The sequence below is a fragment of the Megalopta genalis genome, chromosome 5 (assembly GCF_051020955.1).
Source record: "Megalopta genalis isolate 19385.01 chromosome 5, iyMegGena1_principal, whole genome shotgun sequence".
Taxonomy (NCBI): Eukaryota; Metazoa; Arthropoda; class Insecta; order Hymenoptera; family Halictidae; genus Megalopta; species Megalopta genalis.
The window spans coordinates 26,853,514-26,874,413 of NC_135017.1; the positions used below are offsets into that span (position 1 = coordinate 26,853,514).

Below are 20,900 nucleotides of genomic sequence, written 5' to 3' on the forward strand. Positions count from 1 at the left end.
TGTGAGTCAGGTTTACGCAATCTTACGTAGCGATCCAGTCAGATCATTTCGAATAGATACGGGGATATCTCGCAAGGATGTTCAATGAATGGAAAATTCGAAAGCGCGGACACCATTAGGCAATTCATGGAAATCCTGCGTGTAAAAATTGTAATTCGACGGATCCAAGTGCAATCCGGTTTTGACGAATTCCAGCAAGACCTTCTTCGGTGCTTGTAATTTTAGATCGATAATCTAGCGATAGCTTGGATTTAAATGATAAATAATATAAGCTAATATATATAGCTTGATATATTATAAAGCTTATATAGCTTATATAGCTAATATATATAGCTTTATATTATAAAGCTTATATATCTTATATAGCTAATATACATATATAGCTTTATATTATAAAGCTTATATAGCTTATATAGCTAATATATATATATATATATATATAGCTTTATATTATAAAGCTTGCATAGCTTATATAGCTAATATATATAGCTTTATATTATAAAGCTTATATAGCTTATATAGCTAATATATATATAGCATAAATGAGCTAATGTTTACCTCTCTTGTGCCACTGGGACGATCTGTTCGTATCGTTTTACAATCTTCCGAAGTTCTGTGCTTATGAGTAATAATTAAAACGATTCAAACGCGATGATTACTGCAACTAAAATGATTTAGCTAAGACGAAGGCAAAATTAGAGCTAATTGTTTCTTTTATAGGTGTTCGCACGTGACCAGTTTCGTGGGTGTCTATGTTAATATGGCGGACGTTTTAAGATTACCAAATGTAAGTTTTTAAAGATATTTGATGTTAAATATTTATTGTTTAAGTAAGGATATTAATTTACTTATGTACTAGTGACACAATACTTACAGGAAATATAATATTTTCCAGCTTGTGGAATGACCTAATGCTGCACAGAGAATGATGTGTTATTGTTAAACTTTATGGAAAAAGGAATGTATGAATAACAATTTACGAAGTCGTTTAAGACATTCGTTGCCATTTAGAGACCGATTACTAATTCTCTATACGACCTATTTCGCTCGCAGACATACAAAATGCATTTGCTGGTTGAACGCGGTTACTGTTAGTGTTGATAATGCACTCGTACGCACCCCATAGACGCGGTTCCACCATTTGGACTGCCGAACAAACTACCGAGTTGCAAGGACACCGAACAACTAATTGATACCGGAATTTCGTTGATAAGAAATTATCCCACGTCGAAATATTATTTTTGCAACAACTAAAATTACATATAAATTTCAGGTTCTTCTTTAATTGGTCAAAACAGTGTAATTCTCATGTTTATCAATGTCGAGAAGTCTAACGATTAAAATAGATAAACTCTGATATGAAATTACCTTTGCCGGAAGGGAACTTCAGAACGCCATGTAACAACGCAGGAATGTGTACCAGCTTCCATCTAATAGTATACCTGTGCGGGGAGGATAAAAAATACCGCAAATCCTTGTAATAAAGTTCGCCTAAATTATAAGTTAGATGCACGTTATTGCAAGAAATCGAAGGTTACGCCCGATGCATTTAGCGCGCAATGAGTCCTCTTACGTAGGAAAATTGCATTCCGGCACGCAACAGAGGCATCGAAAGAACCGGCGAAGGTGTACGCTCGTTACCTGTGTGCGGCTCTTGTCACAGAACTTGAACAATACCCTTCGCGTGTCATTCTTTTCAATGATTGCAACAAGGCTGGCTCTGTTCCTCCCGTGCACAGTATCCTTTTCAATTTCGCCTCATTTCTTTTCTTCCCGGAGCCGACGCATCTCGCAATAGGCTTCTCCCACGAAAGCAGTCCTCTTTTTTTCTCTCCCTCTCTTTTTTCATTATGCAACCATGTCAAAAACGTTTTTGCTTATGACTCGGTGGTGCACGTGCTACGTGCCACGGTTGCTTCTAATAAAGGAGCGTGCGGTTTCGCCGTGAATCTGCGGAGATCCACCTTGACCTTCTTCGCGTGACCAAGGACGTATCATAAAATCGAGTGAAACGTGATATGTCAGTTCTCTTCGAGACCTGAGGCGCAAAGGAGACCATTACCGAGCTATTCTAAACAGATCCGTGGTTGACTTTTGATCGACGCAATGGTTTCATAGTCGATTAGTAATTGACTCCGGTTCTTGATCCAATGGTATGCAACACACTGGAATTTGAACTGATTCGAGAAAGTAGTTCGACAATAGCTGCAGAGGTGTTCGGTTTTGTAGATTTTTATGCGTTTATAGAATTGATGAAGATTTTAAACAGTAGAAGACAATTAAAATGACAAGCATCTTTATTTTATTCTTGGGATAAGGAACACTTCTGTGTGAAGTTTTCCTTTATTTTTGGTCTTATAAAAGTCTAATAATGCATATACTTTTTATACACAATTTTCAAATACTGTCACCTATGTAGGTAGATACAAAAGTACAAGTATAATGTTTCAAACAAACTCAGAAATTGACAATTTCAAAATGTTTATACGTAATTACACTCTCTAAAAGATCTTAACTTCTTTTCATTGATTCTCTCTCTCTCTCTCTCTCTCTCTCTCGTTTCAATCTTGCATCTTTAGTTCTTTAGAATCATAAATGGATAAAAGATCAATTCTATTCAATTCTATTCTATCAATTCTATCAATTCAGATTCTATTCAATTTGTCCATCGGTATATCTTTCTATAACTACGTGAACATTTAAATACAATTCTAAATAGCATGGGACATCTGTAACGCTGTACATTCTGCAAAAATATATAATATATTAAATATTATATATTATATATAAACATTATTATATATTATTGTATAATATTATTATATAAATATTATAATATATTGAAAATTAAACAACTAAGGCAAAATCTTATGAGCCACTGTCGAATTTTCCAATTAACAAAATACACGTGTGTTCGTAAACATTTAATAAGTGTTTAAATACATTCGGGAGCGTACTTATTTGTTATTCAGGTATGAACTATTATTTGAATAATTTGTCTAATTTGATCTACGAGATTGGATTGCAGACGATTTGTGATAAACGACGCTAAGGAGTTATGCAAGGTCATTGTTCACGCAACATGTTTCAGCGTTTACTCGCCAGTCGGTATCTTCGTTTGTCTTTCAAATAATCGCATGCCTATTGGGAAATCCCCGCCTTGACAAGTCACTGTCTGCTGCGTTGTCGTTCAATGAATATTCCCACACGTTCTCCGCCCCCCGACACTCTCATTGAATGTATTTCGATGCTGAATTATATGCATCGCCGAACGCTGTGCGATCTTCATTCAATCGTTCTCAGGTAATTATCATATAGTGTATTTTATTTCCTTCGTCGGTTATTGTTATGCAAGCGAAAACGTTGTTGAGTACCTCTAATTAAGGCACGCGCGAAATCTTCGGGCTGGAGATGTTCGTTAAGTGTCGTGTAGGTGTGCGACCAGTAAAAGTTCATTTTAAATAAGGACTACTATATCTGGTATTCCTAACATTTGTATTTTTAGAATACGTATGTATAATGGATGCAACAAGCGAAACGGATTTTTGCGGAGAATATAAGAATTTTCTATGTCAATGCAGGATACACCACAGCTACGTGCATTTGCTTCTTTAACCCTTTGCACTATAAATTCTTTAACAATTAATTAGCACTTATCCGTCTTTAATAATTTTCCAAATAGAACGAGACAATATTTGTTTCTCTTTGAGAAAAATGTATCATGATTTAAAATGTCCCATTAAATTTCTATTAAAAATCTATCAAAATTTAAATTGCTACAAAGATCTATTATAATTCAAATTTCTAATAAAAATTCATCGTAATTAAATTTTAGACATGTTAATGTTTTAATATATTCTTGTTCCACGATTTTGATAACAGAGGAATCAAATCTTATTTCAACTTGGAAGAAATGAAAAACTTGTTACAAGAGCGAGGGGTGAATCATTTGATGAGTTGAAAATAAAGGAACGGTGTTTTTGCTGTTTCGCATTTAATCTACTTATGTTCGTCACAATTGCATAAATTAGAACAATCTGGAGTCCAGGAAATGTGATTAATTCAGCACCGATCTGGGAGAATCAAGTGGAAGCGATCGGGAACCAGGAAAACTATTCTTGGACAAAAACTCTGAAATCGCGCTAATCTCGGTCCGAGAGAATCGATTTAGATTAATCTAGCACCGCTGGACTCGAATCTAAGTCTTCTTGTTCTAGCTTGATCCGATTGGAATCTTTTGATTCTACATTGGCTCGATCGAAGTCGCTCGAATAGGTGTGATTTTGGGTGCTCATCTCTTGTTTCAATGGAATTCGGGTCGTTTGTCTCATTCGAACTCGAAACACCGATATTTCTGTTGGCCTAATTCGGTTTTCTTTGATCTCGGATTGATCCGATCCAAGTTACTTCGTCTTTACTCACGTAATTCCGCGGGTTCGCTCTTCGTTCAGTCGCCCTCTCCTCCCACAAACTTCTTTTAATGAGACCGACCGCCGTTTCGCGCGTTCCGCGGTGAACTTATTAAGTCTAGCGAAACTAGGAGGCTCAAGTTTTCGTCATTAAAAATGTAAGATTACGTAAAGTCGCGATCAGAGGCCGTCCTTAATCTGCCGGCTAATTAAATTGCCACGAAAAGCGGCGCTGCACTCCGGCGTCGATGAATCATTTCGCGGCACTTCCACGCGACGTAGCACGCGTTTACGTAGATCCGGCCTCCGTTATGTTTCCTAACGCGATCGGCTATTCGAAAATAATTGCGTTTTCGTCGCGAAAGATCAACCGAAGGGGCGCCTCTAGTTAAATAATTGCTCTAGCCGCACGCTCGAGCGGCTCCGCCGGCGAACCTCGTACGCGTGCACACGCTATTTTGTGCAAATTAGCGCGCAGGTTGCTTGAACCGTATTACTGTCTGAATTGTATAACACGTTCTCCCCGAGAACCGCCCAAGTCTTCTGCTCGAAGATCCTGTTGCAGTCATGCTTGAAGCGTGCGCCGTAATTGAAGCGTCCCGGATGTAAAGGAGCAGGCGTAAACCATTTTCGTATTATACACACTTCTCGAAAAATACCGGAGCATTCGATGCGGTCTGCAATTTTTTGCACGCCCGGAAAATAAACCGCGGGTTTCGCGCGATCCCCTGCGTTCGCATTTTACGTCCCGGCGTTTTCATGAAATTGGTTAAGTTATGCAAACTCGTTTTACGAGGGAACTCCAGGTTTATGCATCTTCTGGGTACATAACCGGCCATGAGCACTCGGTGGAATCCAATCAAAAGCTCTTTATTATCGTACATTGCAAAATAACCTTGTGTTAGCAGTCTATCTTTTCGCTAATTTGCGGCGGAATCTTCTGATCGATACGTCGACGTTGAAGAGTAAAATGTCGAACGAGTACGTTGCTTTCGCCTTCAACCCTCGGACGGCGGACCATTTTCACGACTGTACTATTTGACGGTGTTTAGAAGAATTCTGAGTTTTATTCGGCAACTTCTAAAAATATATTTTTGGAGATATTCTTTTCAGAGTTGTGCATTTGTTTTATTTAATTGCCGAACATTTCAATACTTAAGTGAACGAGTCAAAATTGATCTAGCCATCGCTTTGCGAGGGTTAATCAGACCAAGGATTTTTATGCAAAATAAAAATTGTCTGAATTCGCCGTATAAAACAGGAGTCAGTTTGGAATTCCTTTTTATTTATAATACTTCTAGTAAGTCGAATGTTACGTGTCAATAATGTTCAGTTCTTCCAATATTTCTACTGTTTTGAATGACAGCTGTATAGCTTTTTTTATTTTATTTTAAAATCTGTAGTCTAGTCATAAACGTTAACGCATCGCATACGAGCTGATTCGGAAAAATGATTGTAACTGTTTCCGAGAATGTTGACTTTTTTCAGTTCCATGGGTCTCCTCGATGAGCTTTGCCGGTGGATATTATTCTATAAAGTGCTATTTTATTGAGTATGTGCCCGGCATGCGATGCGTTGAACTTTTGTTTACGCAAGAAAACGGTGGATACTATTTCCATGACGAAATAATATGTGATAACAGTTTATTCTAGTTTAGTACGCCCGCGAAATCGCGAGCAAATCGAGCCGGGCAATTTAACTCAGACGAGGGCAGGGACCCACTTCTGCCTATCACTGGCACCGAATTGAAGTTCTTCGACCGTAAAAAGTCACCGCCGAGGAAAGGTCTTCATTATTTTTAGCGCTCATCTTCCGTTTATTTCGCGCTGATAAAAGGTGACTCGTGTCTCCGTATCTTCCGTCTCGTTTCCGGCTGCTGTTCGAAAATATCGACGCGGATCGATAAATATTTGTCTATTCGGGTCCCGGAGGGGTTCTTGAACCTTTAACCCGCACGAAAATAGCAGAATCGAATCGGCGATTCTCAGACCGGGTTCCGTTCCCATTGCGTTTCACTTAAATTCGACGGTTTAATGACGAACCGATTAAACGGATCGCGGCCGAATTATTGTATTTTTAGGCGGCGCTTTTGAACGTTCGGGATCAGATCTGGGTAAAAATAGTTGAAGAAGTGTTGGAAACAGTTAATGATATACTCTTGTTTGTATGAAATAATATTTTACGATTTATTTGACGTCATAGGGATAAGTACATGTATTCAAAATAGTTATTTACGTCGTGGTGAAGATAATTAATAATAGAAGTGGTATTTTTTCTTAGGATGTACTGGAAATAATTATTTGAAATAGTATTTTCTTAGGATGTACCGGAAATAATTATTTGAAATAGTATTTTTCTTAATTCTCCTTCGTATTCTCTAAATTTATATTAATTATTTGCAATTCTATTTTTTACCATTTGCATTATTTATGAAAGAAAATGAATCTACGGAGAAAGTACAAGCGCGTGTTGTTTTTAAAAATAACCTTTTTTTTACGCTTCTCTCGATTAATGAGTGCACGAGAAAGAAAATATTTACTTCAATTAAGTATTTCAGGTTCGTATTATAAAATACATATCTTAACATACTTATCATGTATTTGCAAAATCAATTAAGTATTTCAACTGATATTTGATTTGATACAGAAATAAATTACTATTTTCAAGAAAGCATATGTAACACACAGTCGAGAGTAATAATATTTGCAAATATATGTATGTCCTCAGTTGAAATATTTTTACCGAAGTTCGTTCGGGGTTAATTCGATCCTGCAAATACACGGCGTTGTTCTTCGGGACGTTCGCGATCCCGATTCGTCTTGATCTAATTAGAATGCTATAATAATCTGCGGAGTATCCTCCTGCGATGAATATTAACCGGAGACCCGGCGAATGAGAGCGATGCGAACCGTTTTGTCTTGTTTAGATGAAATCGCGTCGTAAATACATCTACAGTGTTAAAACATTCGTGTCCGAAGCGTGAATTAATTTTGCATCTTTTCGCATCCGTCTCACGGTTAGGTGCTCTCACGGGACTCGGCGGGCTTCAAAATGTACAAGAAGCGAGACAGGGACACGTGATCTACAATTAACAATTCTGACTAGAGATTGCGTTTATGTCGTGATAGATAATACTAATACTTTGCGAGAGTGTCTAAAATATAACGAAAACTCGGAAACCGTTAACTCTACACTTAGTTACCATCTATTGTCATACGTGAATCACCTACGAGTATTCCTTTTCCCTTTGTTCTGGTACTGCATCGAACGAAAAAATAAATCTATTTGTGCATCCATCCGGATGGATAGAAACCTAACACTAAAAATCCACTGAGATCGCGATGATGCCAGGGAATGTTCCAGATTTGAAAACGGAACCAGCGGTGTTACAATCGTTTTTGGATCATAGCGAGAATCAACGGTTGATGCTGTGCACGGAGAGGAGCACAAATGGAGCAAGTGGCAATAGATAGAACCATGGTCTGCCGAACGATTGGGCCGCGTTCGCTGCCGAGGAACACCTAGGCTCTTTTTCTATTTTGCCCGTGTTATCGATTATTTCGATGGGGCTGCAATTGTACTCTTCGTCGCTTGGCAGCACGTCTTTCACTATGTCGAGGAACTGATCCAATGGGCAAAGTTCCGTGCAACCAGGCATCGTCTGAATTTTCAGTTGCTCCGAAACTCCGGTCCAGTATAGAACCTGTCGTCGGAACAGAAATTAATGGAGCATGTAATTATCCGAGTAGCTCAGTTTTACGCGCATGTCGTCGCCCTTTTCTTAACGCTTTCGTTAATGAGCACAGTAAATTCTCTTCGACTGTCCCTCAGCTTGTAAAGAAAAACCGAAAACTTCGGAAGAGGAGATATAATTATTCCAGCCTCGCGGCTCGTTTTTATAGTTGTTGACAATCGGCGACTACAAAAACGAGCCACGAAGCTCGAATAATCGTATCTCCTCTTCCCAAATTGTCTGTTTTTTTATACAAGCTGAGGAACAATTGGATAGAATTCACTGTGCTTTACGTCGAGAAATAATCATTGTTTAAACCCCCTGTCGTACTTCAACTGGTCCGACTCGTGACGATGATTTTTAGTAGTAACCTGCGTGTTTGTTTGTTCTTTTAAGTCAGAATAAACTACTGTTTTATTATCATCAATATTTAAGCGTTCAATGTTGACATACGATAAACATAATTTTTCTCTTTCTTCTAAGGAATCATTGCAATCGAATAGTTTCTAATCGTTCTAACTATGAAGAAAATACTTCGAATATTCAGTTGAAAATTAACTTTTGCATTGACGTGTTTGATTCTCTAATTAGGATCCACAAAATGCGATAAAAACTCTTTGAAGAGTAATATGTATCATACATCTTGGATCTCTGATTTAATTAAGTCGAACTGTTAATGCAAATGTTTCCATCGACTACAGTCATCGAAATTTAGAGTTCTTTTCATCCTCTAAAATGAATAATTGCTGAATCTTTATGTGAAATAAAAATAATCTGAGCAAGGCGATTGTAAGGAACAGAATCTAAACAAAAGTAAATTTTTCGTTTTAACAATTCTGATAAGTTGAAAACAGTGTGACAGCATTATTTATTTCTTTTGATGTCTTCGATTTAATATTTTAGTTACTCATTTTTCTCATGAATGCATAAAATCTGCAGTCAAATAATTACGGACGAGAAATGTACGTATAAAAATACTGAAATTTAATTAATTTAATCAATGAAAACACCGACGTGTTATAATGATATTTGCTGCTAGTAAATGAATAATCGTCGATGTAGAACAAAGGTTCAAAGGGCAACGCTGCTTTCTCTCCAAAAATAAGGTCTCCTATAAGGGATTGTTATCGCAGTTGCTTCTCAAGTATCAAAATTGTCAATATACTCACACGAATGAAGTAACTTTTCTTCCTGTCGCGCAGCGTCTCCAAAATCATTGTAGACCCGTACGCAGGTATGACAGGTTCATTCAACCCTAAAGCTCTTGCGACAGCAGCCACGTTCATTTCGTGGGCTCCAAAGAGGAAAGCTTTTCTATCGTACGGCTCTAATTTGCCCGCCATGTACAATTTAATGTCCTCGACCATTTTTCGTAACAGCATGCCTGCAAAAAAAACGATCGACATGATTTCCTTACTGTCACAATGGCAGCCAGAAGAGTAACAAAAAATGCCATGTGCATACCTCCGTTCAAACGTTTCAGCGTCGGCGTGGTCGACCTGAGTTTGAAGTCCAACGCCACTAACTCTTTCATCGGAGTTGGATAGACTGTATTGGTCCATTCTGGGATGCTCAGATTCTGGGCGATCTGGAGAATCCGAATTATATTATAATTATTGAATTAGAACTCGCGCGCGCGGGACATGGAAATTATTAACTCCCCGCTCCCACATTTTTGTCGAAAAAGGAATATTGTTATGAGGAGAATAAAATTAATTCAATATAGTTGGAAGTGAGTTATCGAGTTCTAATAAAAAAAACAATGTTCTAGAATGTTTAAATTGCATTCTCAAATTTTTGGGTTCCAATAGTATCGCTAGTTCTTGAGTGATAGTTGTTTGAAAACTGAACTGGGTCTGAACGACCCAGTATGACAACGGCGGATTAAGTTGGTTGATAATCGAGTGCGATAACCATTGAGTAGAATAACGATTAAGTAGGATAACAAGTAAGTAGAATACCGATTGTGTATGATAATGATTAAGTAGGGCAACGATTAAGTAGTAGTGTAAAGATTAAATAGGATAACGAATAAGTACAATAACGATTGAGTAGGCTACCGATTAAATAGGGTAACGATTGAGTAGAATAACGATTGAGTAGGCTACCGATTGAGTAGGCTACCGATTAAATAGGGTAACGATTGAGTAGGCTACCGATTGAGTAGGATAACGATTGAGTAGGCTACCGATTGAGTAGGATAACGATTAAGTAGGGTAACGATTAAGTAGTATAACGATTGAGTAGAATAACGATTAAATAGAGTAATGATTGAATTAAGTAGGGTAACGATTAAGTGGGATAACGATTGAGTAGAATAACGATTAAATAGAGTAATGATTGAATTAAGTAGGGTAACGATTAAGTAGTATAACGATTGAGTAGAATAACGGTTAAATAGAGTAATGATTGAATTAAGTAGGGTAACGATTAAGTGGGATAACGATTAAGTAGAATAACTATGTTATCACCTGCTCCTTGAACAAGTTGTACAGATAAGTCACTTCGGACGTGGTGTTCACCACTTTCCCGCTGCGTTGGGTTAGATAATTGAACACGCTACTGTATTTCCCGAGTATGTCCTGCGTGCTCTGCAGTTTCAGGAACTTGCCGTATTCTTCCCTGTACCTTGAACCACAAGAGAAAGATATGACCTTGGGGAACTAAGATGTTCATCGATCAAGCCTGATTTCTTTTTAATCTTGCGTACTCGGTCGAAGGACAAACTCATTCGAATTTATTCTTAGCATGTTTACTGCTATCCTGGCAATTACGATTTTCCTTCAATTAATACGACTTTTCTTCGCGAATTAGCTTGATTTGAATAGCTTTCTATGTTATGCAATCTATACGCCTTTCTATCCTCAACCTTCGGTGATTTCTTATATTTTTTAATGCTTGTGGAAATAATAATAATAAGAATAATAATAATAAGAATTCTATCCTCAACCTTCGGTGACTTCTTATATTTTTTAATGCTTGTGGAAATAATAATAATAAGAGGACTGCGGATTTTGTGCATTTATAGCAAAATATGGTAGTTACAATTCAAAATCGTGTAAAAATTACAAGCTTTATTAAAACGTCAATGTATTATTTTTAATCTAAGAGTTGAAGTTGATACTCGGTTTCTATTCCTTGCAATTCATGCAGACAACTTTTATTTTGCATAAAAAGTTGCAGTCTAATAACAAGTTTAATGTGGAAATAAGTGGCAACATGTCTTCGACACAGCAACCGTGTTAAATTGAGTTTTGTCATAATTCGTATTGCATAACATATTTTTCCGTTTCGGTTGAGTCAGAATCTGCTTCCGTGATAGATCGGAAAAATTTGATAGTAGTTCCCGACACCTTTATCAGATAATTATCCAAGAAATAATAGAACAATATTGCTTGAGAAGACTGCGCATGTTTGCGAGGTAGCATTACAGAGAAACATGCACGATCATCTAATCACTAATTTACTATAGGTTATGGGAGATTCAAAATTTTCCACTCGATTAAAAATCGTCAAGGACTAGCCAAGAAAGATTGTACTATTTTAAACTACAATTTTAAAATCCAAGACCCACCGAATTTCTTGGACAGAAAAGAGAAAAAATAAGAAAACGGGGCGATTAAATAATTAATGTTATTTATTATATCACAAAAATAGGTTTTCGAACTCCTCCAATAAAAAGAAATGAATAAGGTAAAAGTACCTGTTATGGAACGCTTTTCAGAGGGCATAAGATTATCATCGATTTTGTTACAACAGAAAAGTGTTATTGTTGAATATTAAATGTTAATTAGGACAATTCAACTAAAGAGGACAACATTATGGAACACCATGCTCGGATCATGTCCCCGTGTTCCATTTGAAATGCCCGTTCCAAATTAGGGACAAAGAATACGAAACACGTACGCAAACTGTTCCACAAACCAAAGTGAACAAATAAAAAAGTTAAAGTTGTACACAACTTGGAACAGTATGTTCCTAATTAGAAACACCCGCATTTGAATAAAAATATTTTTGTACAGCCGATTGTTACATAATTTATGCGAGCGTATCTATAAAAAAACAAAGTTCAAAAATATGGTTCGAACTTTTACGAATCCACTTTCATATGCTCTGTCCATTTTTCCATGATATTATTTGTGCTGCTGTTTCAAGATGGGGTCACAATCGTGCGGCGTTTCCGTAACAGGTACTTTTTGGTTTATTATTCGCTGGTAAAACCGAAATTCGTTGTCCCTTTGACAGACCCCGGAGCCAGCCTCTCAAGTTACACGCGATTCGAATTCCCATTGTGTTTAATTACACGGCTGTATATTCCGTTGTGTTCTGCGCGAACGTTTCGCATTGTTCCGTTAATGAATGAAGTCACTAGAAGAATTACCTGGGACAGTGATGCGGGAATAGGAGATTGTCAGTATCATGGGGCACGAAGAACGTGGACGCCGGAATCCAGGGTAGATGGGGATTCCAGGTCTGCATCTCCGAGGGCGGGAATAATCCAGCCAGAACTAGCTGTAGAGACAATTGAGTCCTTGGTACCTCCGTTGATCGGGCGTAGATCTTCTCCGGCCAATAATCTGGCCCGAAATATTGATCGTAACGCTCACGGAGCATTGTGCCTATCCTGTACTCGCGCAGCTTACCTTGCTGCATGAAACAATCGCCGTTCACGTTAGTCTGTCTTAATGGCCTCGTAATTGCTTCGCGAAGATTAGCGAAACACAATAATGTACGCGGCGTTCTCGATTTCTTTCTTATTGTCGGCTCGCGCCGATGACGTGTACGTACGAAACCATAGTTTTTATTCGTTTTCGTGTCTTAACGAGTCGAAACCTTTGTTTCACAGAATCGAAGAGAAAGCGACGACTGTCGAACAGACAGGTAAGAAGTGGTGAAGAAACGGTAACAAATGAGACTCGCTAAATAAATGTCTAAGTTTAAAAAAAATATATATATGTATATACAGTAGTGTCTCTCTTCCTGGCGTAACTTTAGTATATCATCACTGACATCGCGATATTGTTGCGGTTCTGTAATTTATCGATTTGCTCGCTACGTTGATGATAAGGTTCAGCAGAGTCTTCCCGGAAGACAACTCGTAATACAATGACATAAGATTTTTTAATTTTAATATTTTGAAACTGATTTCTTTTTTTGAACATTACTGTGATAGTTTTCCGATTGAAATAAAAAAGTCCGATAAACCAAATATGATACAGTTTGGACAAATATTTTTGATTGCTGAAAATAAGATCGATCAAGATATAATTATAAATATGAACTAAAGCATGTCGTGTTTGGTCTCATTTTAATTGGAAGAATCTTACCAATATGTTGAACAAATTTTTATCACGAATTTCCAGGTACATTGTACATAGTTTCTCTCGATCTGAGTTTCGTTCTATCTTTCTATCTCTCTCTCTCACGAGGTATCAGTAACTATAAAGACGAGCCACGAGGCTCGAAGAATGATATTTTTGTATGCTAGAGCTGACAGCTTACAATTCGATTCCGATGACAGTCCGAGTGATTATACTGTATATACATACAATTAGTGTTATCTTAATTTGATCAAAGGTTTTGGTGACGTAATGCACGTAAAGTTGAGGTTTCATACGTACAAAGAGACAGACAAAGGAAATCAACAGATTTTTAAACTATTCGACTCGTGTAAAACAAATCTGGGAAACTATTTTTATTAACATGTTCCGTGGCACGTGTGCGCTTACATATTTATTTATTGCTTTGAAAATATATAATTTATAATACGTTTAAGACTGACGAATACAGTAAATTCTCCCCAATTGTCCTTCAGCTTGTAAACAAAAATATAAATGCAACTATTCGAGCCTCGTGACTTGTTTTTATAGTTGCCGATTGTACAACTATAAAAACGAAGTACAAAGCTCGAATAATCGTATCTCCTTTTTCCAAATTGTCCATTTTTATTTACAAGCTGATGGAGAATTTACTATATCTAAAGAATGAAGCATTACAAAAATGCGGTATAGAACGAAGCAAATAAGCTTGTTTAATACAATAATTAAGAATTACATGGAATATATCAATCTTTAGTCAAAATATCAAATGGCCTGTGCGAAAAGTTTAGGAAAAACGGCTTGGCACGGAACGTGTTATGAAATTTTTGATATTATTTTCGCGTGACTCCTTTGTACAAGTATTACATTGTAACAGAAATCGTACGAAGATCGAGTATAAAGCGATCAAAAAATAACCTTGTCATTGTTACGAAACAATGTTACTGTCAGTCGCGTTTAGATCTTCGTAGACATATTGTAAAATGAATTCTGTCGTTGCAATTACCAGACCGCGGATTTTTGTGCATTTATGGTAAAACACCAAAGTGTAAACACGATAAAAATATTTTATAAACATTGTTATCTTCTCTTCAATATATTGAAATTGTTAAAAAAAGAAGCACATTTGTATTTAATTTTCGCGTCTTACAATTCAGTTTGAGAATCCCGATTTTGCATAAATATCCGCAGGCTAGTCATTAAATAGCCAATAGTTAATATTAACATAACTAATAGCGCTGCCTGGCTAATAATGAAGTAGCTTGCTACAACTGAAATGAATATTGATAACCGGTATAACGTTGTGCGAATTTCATAGAATGCCACAAATACTGTGCAGAATATTCGTGGCACGTTTCAAAAACGTACTACGCGTTTTTCTGTCTAAAATTCACAAGTACTTGTCGAAAGACAAGGAAGTTTAATCGACAATTGTTCGCGAAGCATCCACGCAGGCTCCACGCTGAATTATTCGGTGTTCGTTAACACGGAATTGATAATAACAATTTGACCGACCCGGATCCACCGTGAAATAAATCGTCCGTTGTAATTTATACTCACGTTCGTCAGGTCCCCGTTGCCCATGGGATAGTACGAATAGTCCTTGTAAGGATCACTGGGATAATTTTGAAACTCCCGATGCGGCACTTTGTCACCATGTCGGAATACCTTCAAAAAACACATTCGAGGATTAAAATCAGCCGGGAACTCGGAGCTTAATTTACGGTTCACTTCACAGTAGAATCGGCCCGGCGGCAGATTCGCAGAGAATCCATATATTCGCGATTAATTCGAGGACGATTTACCACGTGGAGCATCTGCAAATCCAAGTCACAGCGGACCAAATTGGCGAGGAACAGAACGGCGAGGAACGCCGTCGCGGATCGTATCGTCGACATTATTTTTTTCCCCGAGCACTGATCGAACGAAGACGACGAGGGAGAAGTACGCGGCCGGAATGCACAATTTCACTCGACGATCTACGAAGAAGTATATATTCTTGCCGGCGCTTATCTAAAACAAGTGACCGGGTGGGGGTGGATAAGGAACACCGTCGAACAGGTTTGCAGTTCTCTCTCGATTTTTATCGTCGGCTCGACGTTTTTGCTCGTTACGTTGATCCTTTTCCCGTTGCGGTTGTGCTCGTGCCGCTCGAAGGCCACGCACTCAAAGAATGGGAAATCCGGCGGAGCTGGATGGCTCAGCTTCGTTGTCTCCCGGACTGGATGCCCCGGGACCGGCCTCATATCCTCGAGACATCCGCGTTTTATCGTTAAACAAAGATCACTGCCGTGGATCGCCTTGAGACTGCCCGCGGTCGAGGATCAACGCGCAGCACGTGGATCGGCCGAATCTCGCCCGCTGATCCATAGTCGCTCGTTGCTTAATCCGACGGTTTCGAATTAAATCGGCAAGGAGAAAGCGATCGACGTGCGTGTATCTGTATTCGGGCGTCGTTAACGGCGCGTCCGCCGTTATGCTAACAACCGCATCCCAGTTTTCGATGGACGTCGTCGTTGACACAATTCCCGCCGGTTTTTAATTCGTCTATGCAGAAGTCGTTAAAATATCTCCGCTTCTGGCCAGGTTGCTGTTCCTGCATTCGCTAAGTATTTTAAGTACATGTCATTCGAATATCTTCTTCGGAGCTGTTCCTGCGTTCGTTAAATAATTTATCGTATGAAATACGGCGGAACGGGTATTGCAGTCGAATCTTTTTTTTGCAAACGTTCACATTATTTTGAGTCTTGAAATTCTTCGCGGAGAATTATTCAACTGCGAATTTTATCCGCTTACCGGTTTACCTGTCTCTGCGTGTCACATTTTCGCGGTTTCACGCTGCTGCGTGCAACGTGTTTGCTCTTCTCGAACGTTCTATGACGTGAAATCAATTTTCGAGTGGATAATATCAGCGTGCCAGATCTGGCGTTGTAAAAATGCCGGTTCGGCGCAGTGCGACCGCAACATCGCGTCGCGCGTAAAATTCGTAATCTTGTAAGGACGACGAGAGGATCGTTCGATCAAATCGCGATAACCAGACATTAAACTATACGTAATCGAAGCGAGGACACGGCATGATTGATAGCCTAATTGATGAATAATCGTTCGCCTCTAACCCTATTCCTAACTGCGATAACAGGTTTCGCGTTAGCGTGGATGACGTCTGACGAAATAGTACCGCGGGAATTCATTGTGGATTCGGTTGGGATTAAATGCGAACTCCTGAATTTTCCGAAATTGTGATTTTGTCGAACGAACCCTCAGAAACACGACTTGTTCTCTGAACAAGTATTCGCGGTCGGAGTTGTCCCGTTCACATTGACGTCTTCTGCTTCATTTTTCCGAATACTAAGCGTCTGGAATTCACAGGGAAAACCAGTTCGCTCGGTAGACTTCCGCCAGGTAACCGAAACGCCGATCCGACGACATTTACATACGTCTTTGCTTTCTTCTTTTCCTTTTATTCTCATTTCAACATCGCGTCAACTGGTATTCGGACGATTAACGTTTTTTTACTCTCCTCGATAATTTCACCTTGGAGAAGTTTCTTGCGGGGATTTAACCCTGGAACAAACGAACCGGATTCTTCATTTTATAATTATTTGGATTGCGAAGATGCTTTTACGTACGGTTACATTATTTATTTCTTCTTATTTCTTTCTCCCATTCCCTTAGAATGTCTTCAAAAATGTCTTCAAAATTAATAATTGTGGTGTTATTTTTTTTTAAATAGTGCAAACTCTCGATGTTCGTGCAACTAGATTAACACGTTAAATCAACTTGAGAAATTCCTACAATATCGGAGTCATTTAATTAATACTAAAAATACCGAGCTATAAAATTGGCTATGTGCGTTGCCTCATAAAACTGACAAGGTCCAATTTATTTAGATGCGTACAGTTTTTGTTTATGCTAGCTGCTTCAGTGATGTAATTTATTCAATCAATTTCCATGAAAGTGTTTTTATAATTTATATATTTGTGAAATAAGAAACGGTTAATTTGTGTTAATGAAACCGAAACTGGAAAGTTGAAATTTAGCACACTAAGTATTCGATTAATTCTTTTAAATTCTTAAAATCCTAGTAATATTCAGCGTGTTTATAATGTATTGTAATAAAAACGGATTTTAAAACCTTGTTAAAAATTAGTATCACCCATACGTGACCAACGCGGCGACTGTGTTAAAAGTCTCGATTTTCGTCGTTCATAGCGAAGTTCTGTGTTCGGAGCTTTTTATTTGGAATAATGCTACGTGTTGCAACTTTCCACAGATATTAATCAAAGTGAAGATTTATTGTTGGGCAATTCCTCGTTAATTGCAACTGCACGCGGTGCTACAGAATTTTTCCTCGAGGCTTTCCAGCGATTTCGAAGAGTCTTTTCGTTTCTTCCTCGACGATTCCCACGAATTCGACGTTCGCTCGACGGGATCTCGATTTTCCGTTCAATTAACGCTAAATCAACTGTGCAATAAACGACAGATTTCACATTTTTCATTTTAACGCCCCGCTGTCATACTGGCTTAAAATGGCCTGCATTTCTTTTTCGATAAAGTGAAATTAACAATTAATTAAATGTACTGGGAAGTGAGACATCAACTTCTAATAAAGGACAAAATTAATTACAATGTTCAAATTATATTTTCAAATTTTTAGGTCACGATAGTGTTGCTAGTTTTTCGGTCACAGTCGTTTGAAGATTGTATGACATACGTCAATTGTTGAAATTGTGAAGATATTTTCGTGAGAAACGGTTTAATAAATTTCTTAATTAAAAACTACTACTTAAAATTACTAAAATTCTACTACTCCTGGCAAAAAGTATTCGAACACCTTCTAAAACGCAACAACTGTTTTTAAAGCTGGACTAAACACACTATTTTAATTTTGCTATTACTTGGAATAACGAACAAAATACACAACTCGCGTTAATATAACGAAATTTTATTTATCACGCTATAACGAAAATTTAAAAAAAAGTTTGGTTTCGAAGAACTTAATACGTTTTAAAAGGTATTCGAATACTTTTTGCCAGGGTTTGCAATAAATAGACGGCGAGTCTTCATGCAAGATAAAAATTGTTTAAGTTAATTTACAAGACACAAAAGTTAGATGAAAATGTCTTTCTTCTTTCAATAATTAAAATAAGTCAATAATTACATTCGTCTATTGACCTTACAATTTGATATTTGATCTATTGATTTTCATCATAAATGCATAAAATCCGCAGTCCAGTAATCGACTCAGGAGTCAAATAAATTCAGTCTTGACATTCTTATGAGGGAACGCTGGTTTTCCAGTGTTGTTGCTCGGTAAGTTTAGTGTTAAAACGGAGAGATAAACGACGGCCGAGGTATTCTCGTTTCAGCGTGCAACACACGCTGCTCCAGTTTCGTAAGTTTTCATCGGTAAGCGCAGATATCCGCCGCGTTTATCAAGGATATGCTCGTTCGATTGTTATCACTAACCTTTATACCATTGCAACATTGCTGTTGCGTTCGTGCATTGACCATTCACCTTGTAATATTTTACACCGCGGTGTTCTACATGCTCGCGATTAGACGAACAAATTGTTCCGGATGCTTGAATGTCACGCATTCCTTTTACGGGGTTCTCTCTCGTTTTCGCGCCGATGAAAAATCACCGCAGCCATTGAACTTCTGTGCAACGATTTCACGATCGTTTCGCGCGTCGTGTTTACCGAGAAAACGTAATGAACGCTATCGCGGGAACCGCGCGGCGTCACTCGTTTCGTTAATCGTATCGCACGGTTATCATTAGCTATGTTAATCATGCCGCTTCATCCTGATTCCACTTAGTAGCACGAATTTCCTGGATTGCCAATCGTTTTTCCCGAACCTAGGATTCCCGTAATTCCCGGTACACGTTTTTAGCGGAATGATTAGGATCGTCATTATCGTCACGCTATTTAACCAATTTCTGGTTTTTATACGTCTCAATGAATTTCGAAACAAGAATGTAGGAAAAATTACGGGAGTTTCCTTTTCGTTGCATGGACATCACCGAGCGTAGGTTACACAATAAATAATGCGTAGACGTTCAATCTGTGCATAAGAAAACAAAAAAAAAAAGCGTTCCGACGACTATAATAAATGGTCTCCATTTACGAGATCCAGCGATACGTCCTGACAGAACTGTGCAATCGTCCGCGATATACGGCGTAATGCATTCTGTTAATTACACGGCTGCTGGCAATTTCTTTCTTGACGATGAAGATTCTCAACGAAACGCGCGAATTCTCCGGCGCAGGCAACAAGCTCTTGCCACTTCGTTTATTGAACTGTGACCGAGACGACTTATTCCATTGCTGCGCGTAATGAAAAAAAAAAGAAAAGAGAAACGAACCTAACAATGAGTCAATAAATCGTTTTCGAATGACTTTCCAGTGTTCGCTACGAAAATAGATTCTGATGCGATCGTCTATGGTATTAAATGACGCGTCAGAACTCTGTCCTTCGACGTCTGAGAGTTTTCGGCTGCGATTTGAAATGCAAATACGCGATTTTGCTATCGTATAAAAAATGGCTTGCTGTTCCTTTCGGTTGCGAACTTGCGGTACGAATTAAAGCGGTGACGTAACTACTACGTATTTATATAATATATACCGTTGCGTAATAGTTGCTGGATTCTCCACGGAATTATTTCCAGTCTTAAATTAATTGTAGTAATTTGCACGCGATTACTTTGATTCGAGCAACTGCAACGTTCCTATGCATTTTCATTAATCCTGCATTGAACCGATGTCTTAATTGTTTGCTCATTCTTGTGATGGGAACTATCGATTTGCTCCCAAATAACCTTGGATTAATGGGTTGTTTTGTTTAAGCGAGACCGCCACGAGCGTCCACGGTAATACCGAACCAATGCCATTATTCTAAGCGGGGTAATCAATTATTTCCGGTTTCGATCGAATATGTAATATCGTGTCACGCGTGCGTCGTTCCACGCGAAGCTGGGACGTATTTCGCGATATTAAGAACGCATCGCGAAATTTCTCGACCCGGTCGTTACTGCACCGCGACCGACGTTGCGTATCGTTGACTAATTTATCGATTGCACCGCAGACACGAATTCAATTGCATGGTAATCAGTGGCTGAAGGATTTTACAGCGAAATAAAAATCTTGCACATCGACTGCAAGAGATGAAGGAACTTCATAGACGTTCATTTCTTTTCTTAACCCGAGAAAGATAACCTACGTCGCAGAGGCGCCTGCGAAGACTGTTGATTTTTGTTAATTTTTCATAGAGGTCTAGTGATTTAAGTTTAAAATTACTTAAAATATAAAAAAATATAATATAAATGCATTTTATTTTTACAATAATGCCAAACCTTTAAAATGACTAGATTAACTTAAATAAATATCCATTGTTAGTATAAAATTGACGCCTTAGAAAAGCATGCGCCTCTGAAGCGTA

At 38.2% G+C, this 20,900-nt stretch overlaps 2 protein-coding genes across 5 annotated transcripts in view; one reads left to right on the plus strand and one right to left on the minus strand.

Annotated features, from left to right (window-relative positions):
- The window catches only part of RhoGEF3 (Rho guanine nucleotide exchange factor 3), a 384,940-nt gene that overhangs the window by 744 nt on the left and 363,296 nt on the right, over nucleotides 1–20,900 (plus strand). For 3 of the 4 annotated variants that reach the window (XM_033474191.2, XM_033474194.2, XM_076522015.1), the window contains exon 2: nucleotides 721–787. The gene's annotated coding sequence lies outside the window, so the exon portion shown is untranslated. Of the gene's footprint in view, nucleotides 1–48; nucleotides 210–720; nucleotides 788–20,900 lie in introns of those variants that run through there. The other variant, XM_033474192.2, reaches the window with a different exon arrangement.
- Nucleotides 6,568–16,067, minus strand: LOC117222479 (venom acid phosphatase Acph-1). The gene is made up of 7 exons (XM_033474196.2): nucleotides 15,266–16,067; nucleotides 15,021–15,128; nucleotides 12,524–12,789; nucleotides 10,614–10,770; nucleotides 9,607–9,730; nucleotides 9,312–9,526; nucleotides 6,568–8,112 (listed from the first exon to the last, which is right to left on the minus strand). Exons 1-7 carry the CDS (start codon nucleotides 15,356–15,358, stop codon nucleotides 7,825–7,827), a joined length of 1,251 nt encoding a protein of 416 aa, XP_033330087.2. The 5' UTR covers nucleotides 15,359–16,067; the 3' UTR covers nucleotides 6,568–7,824.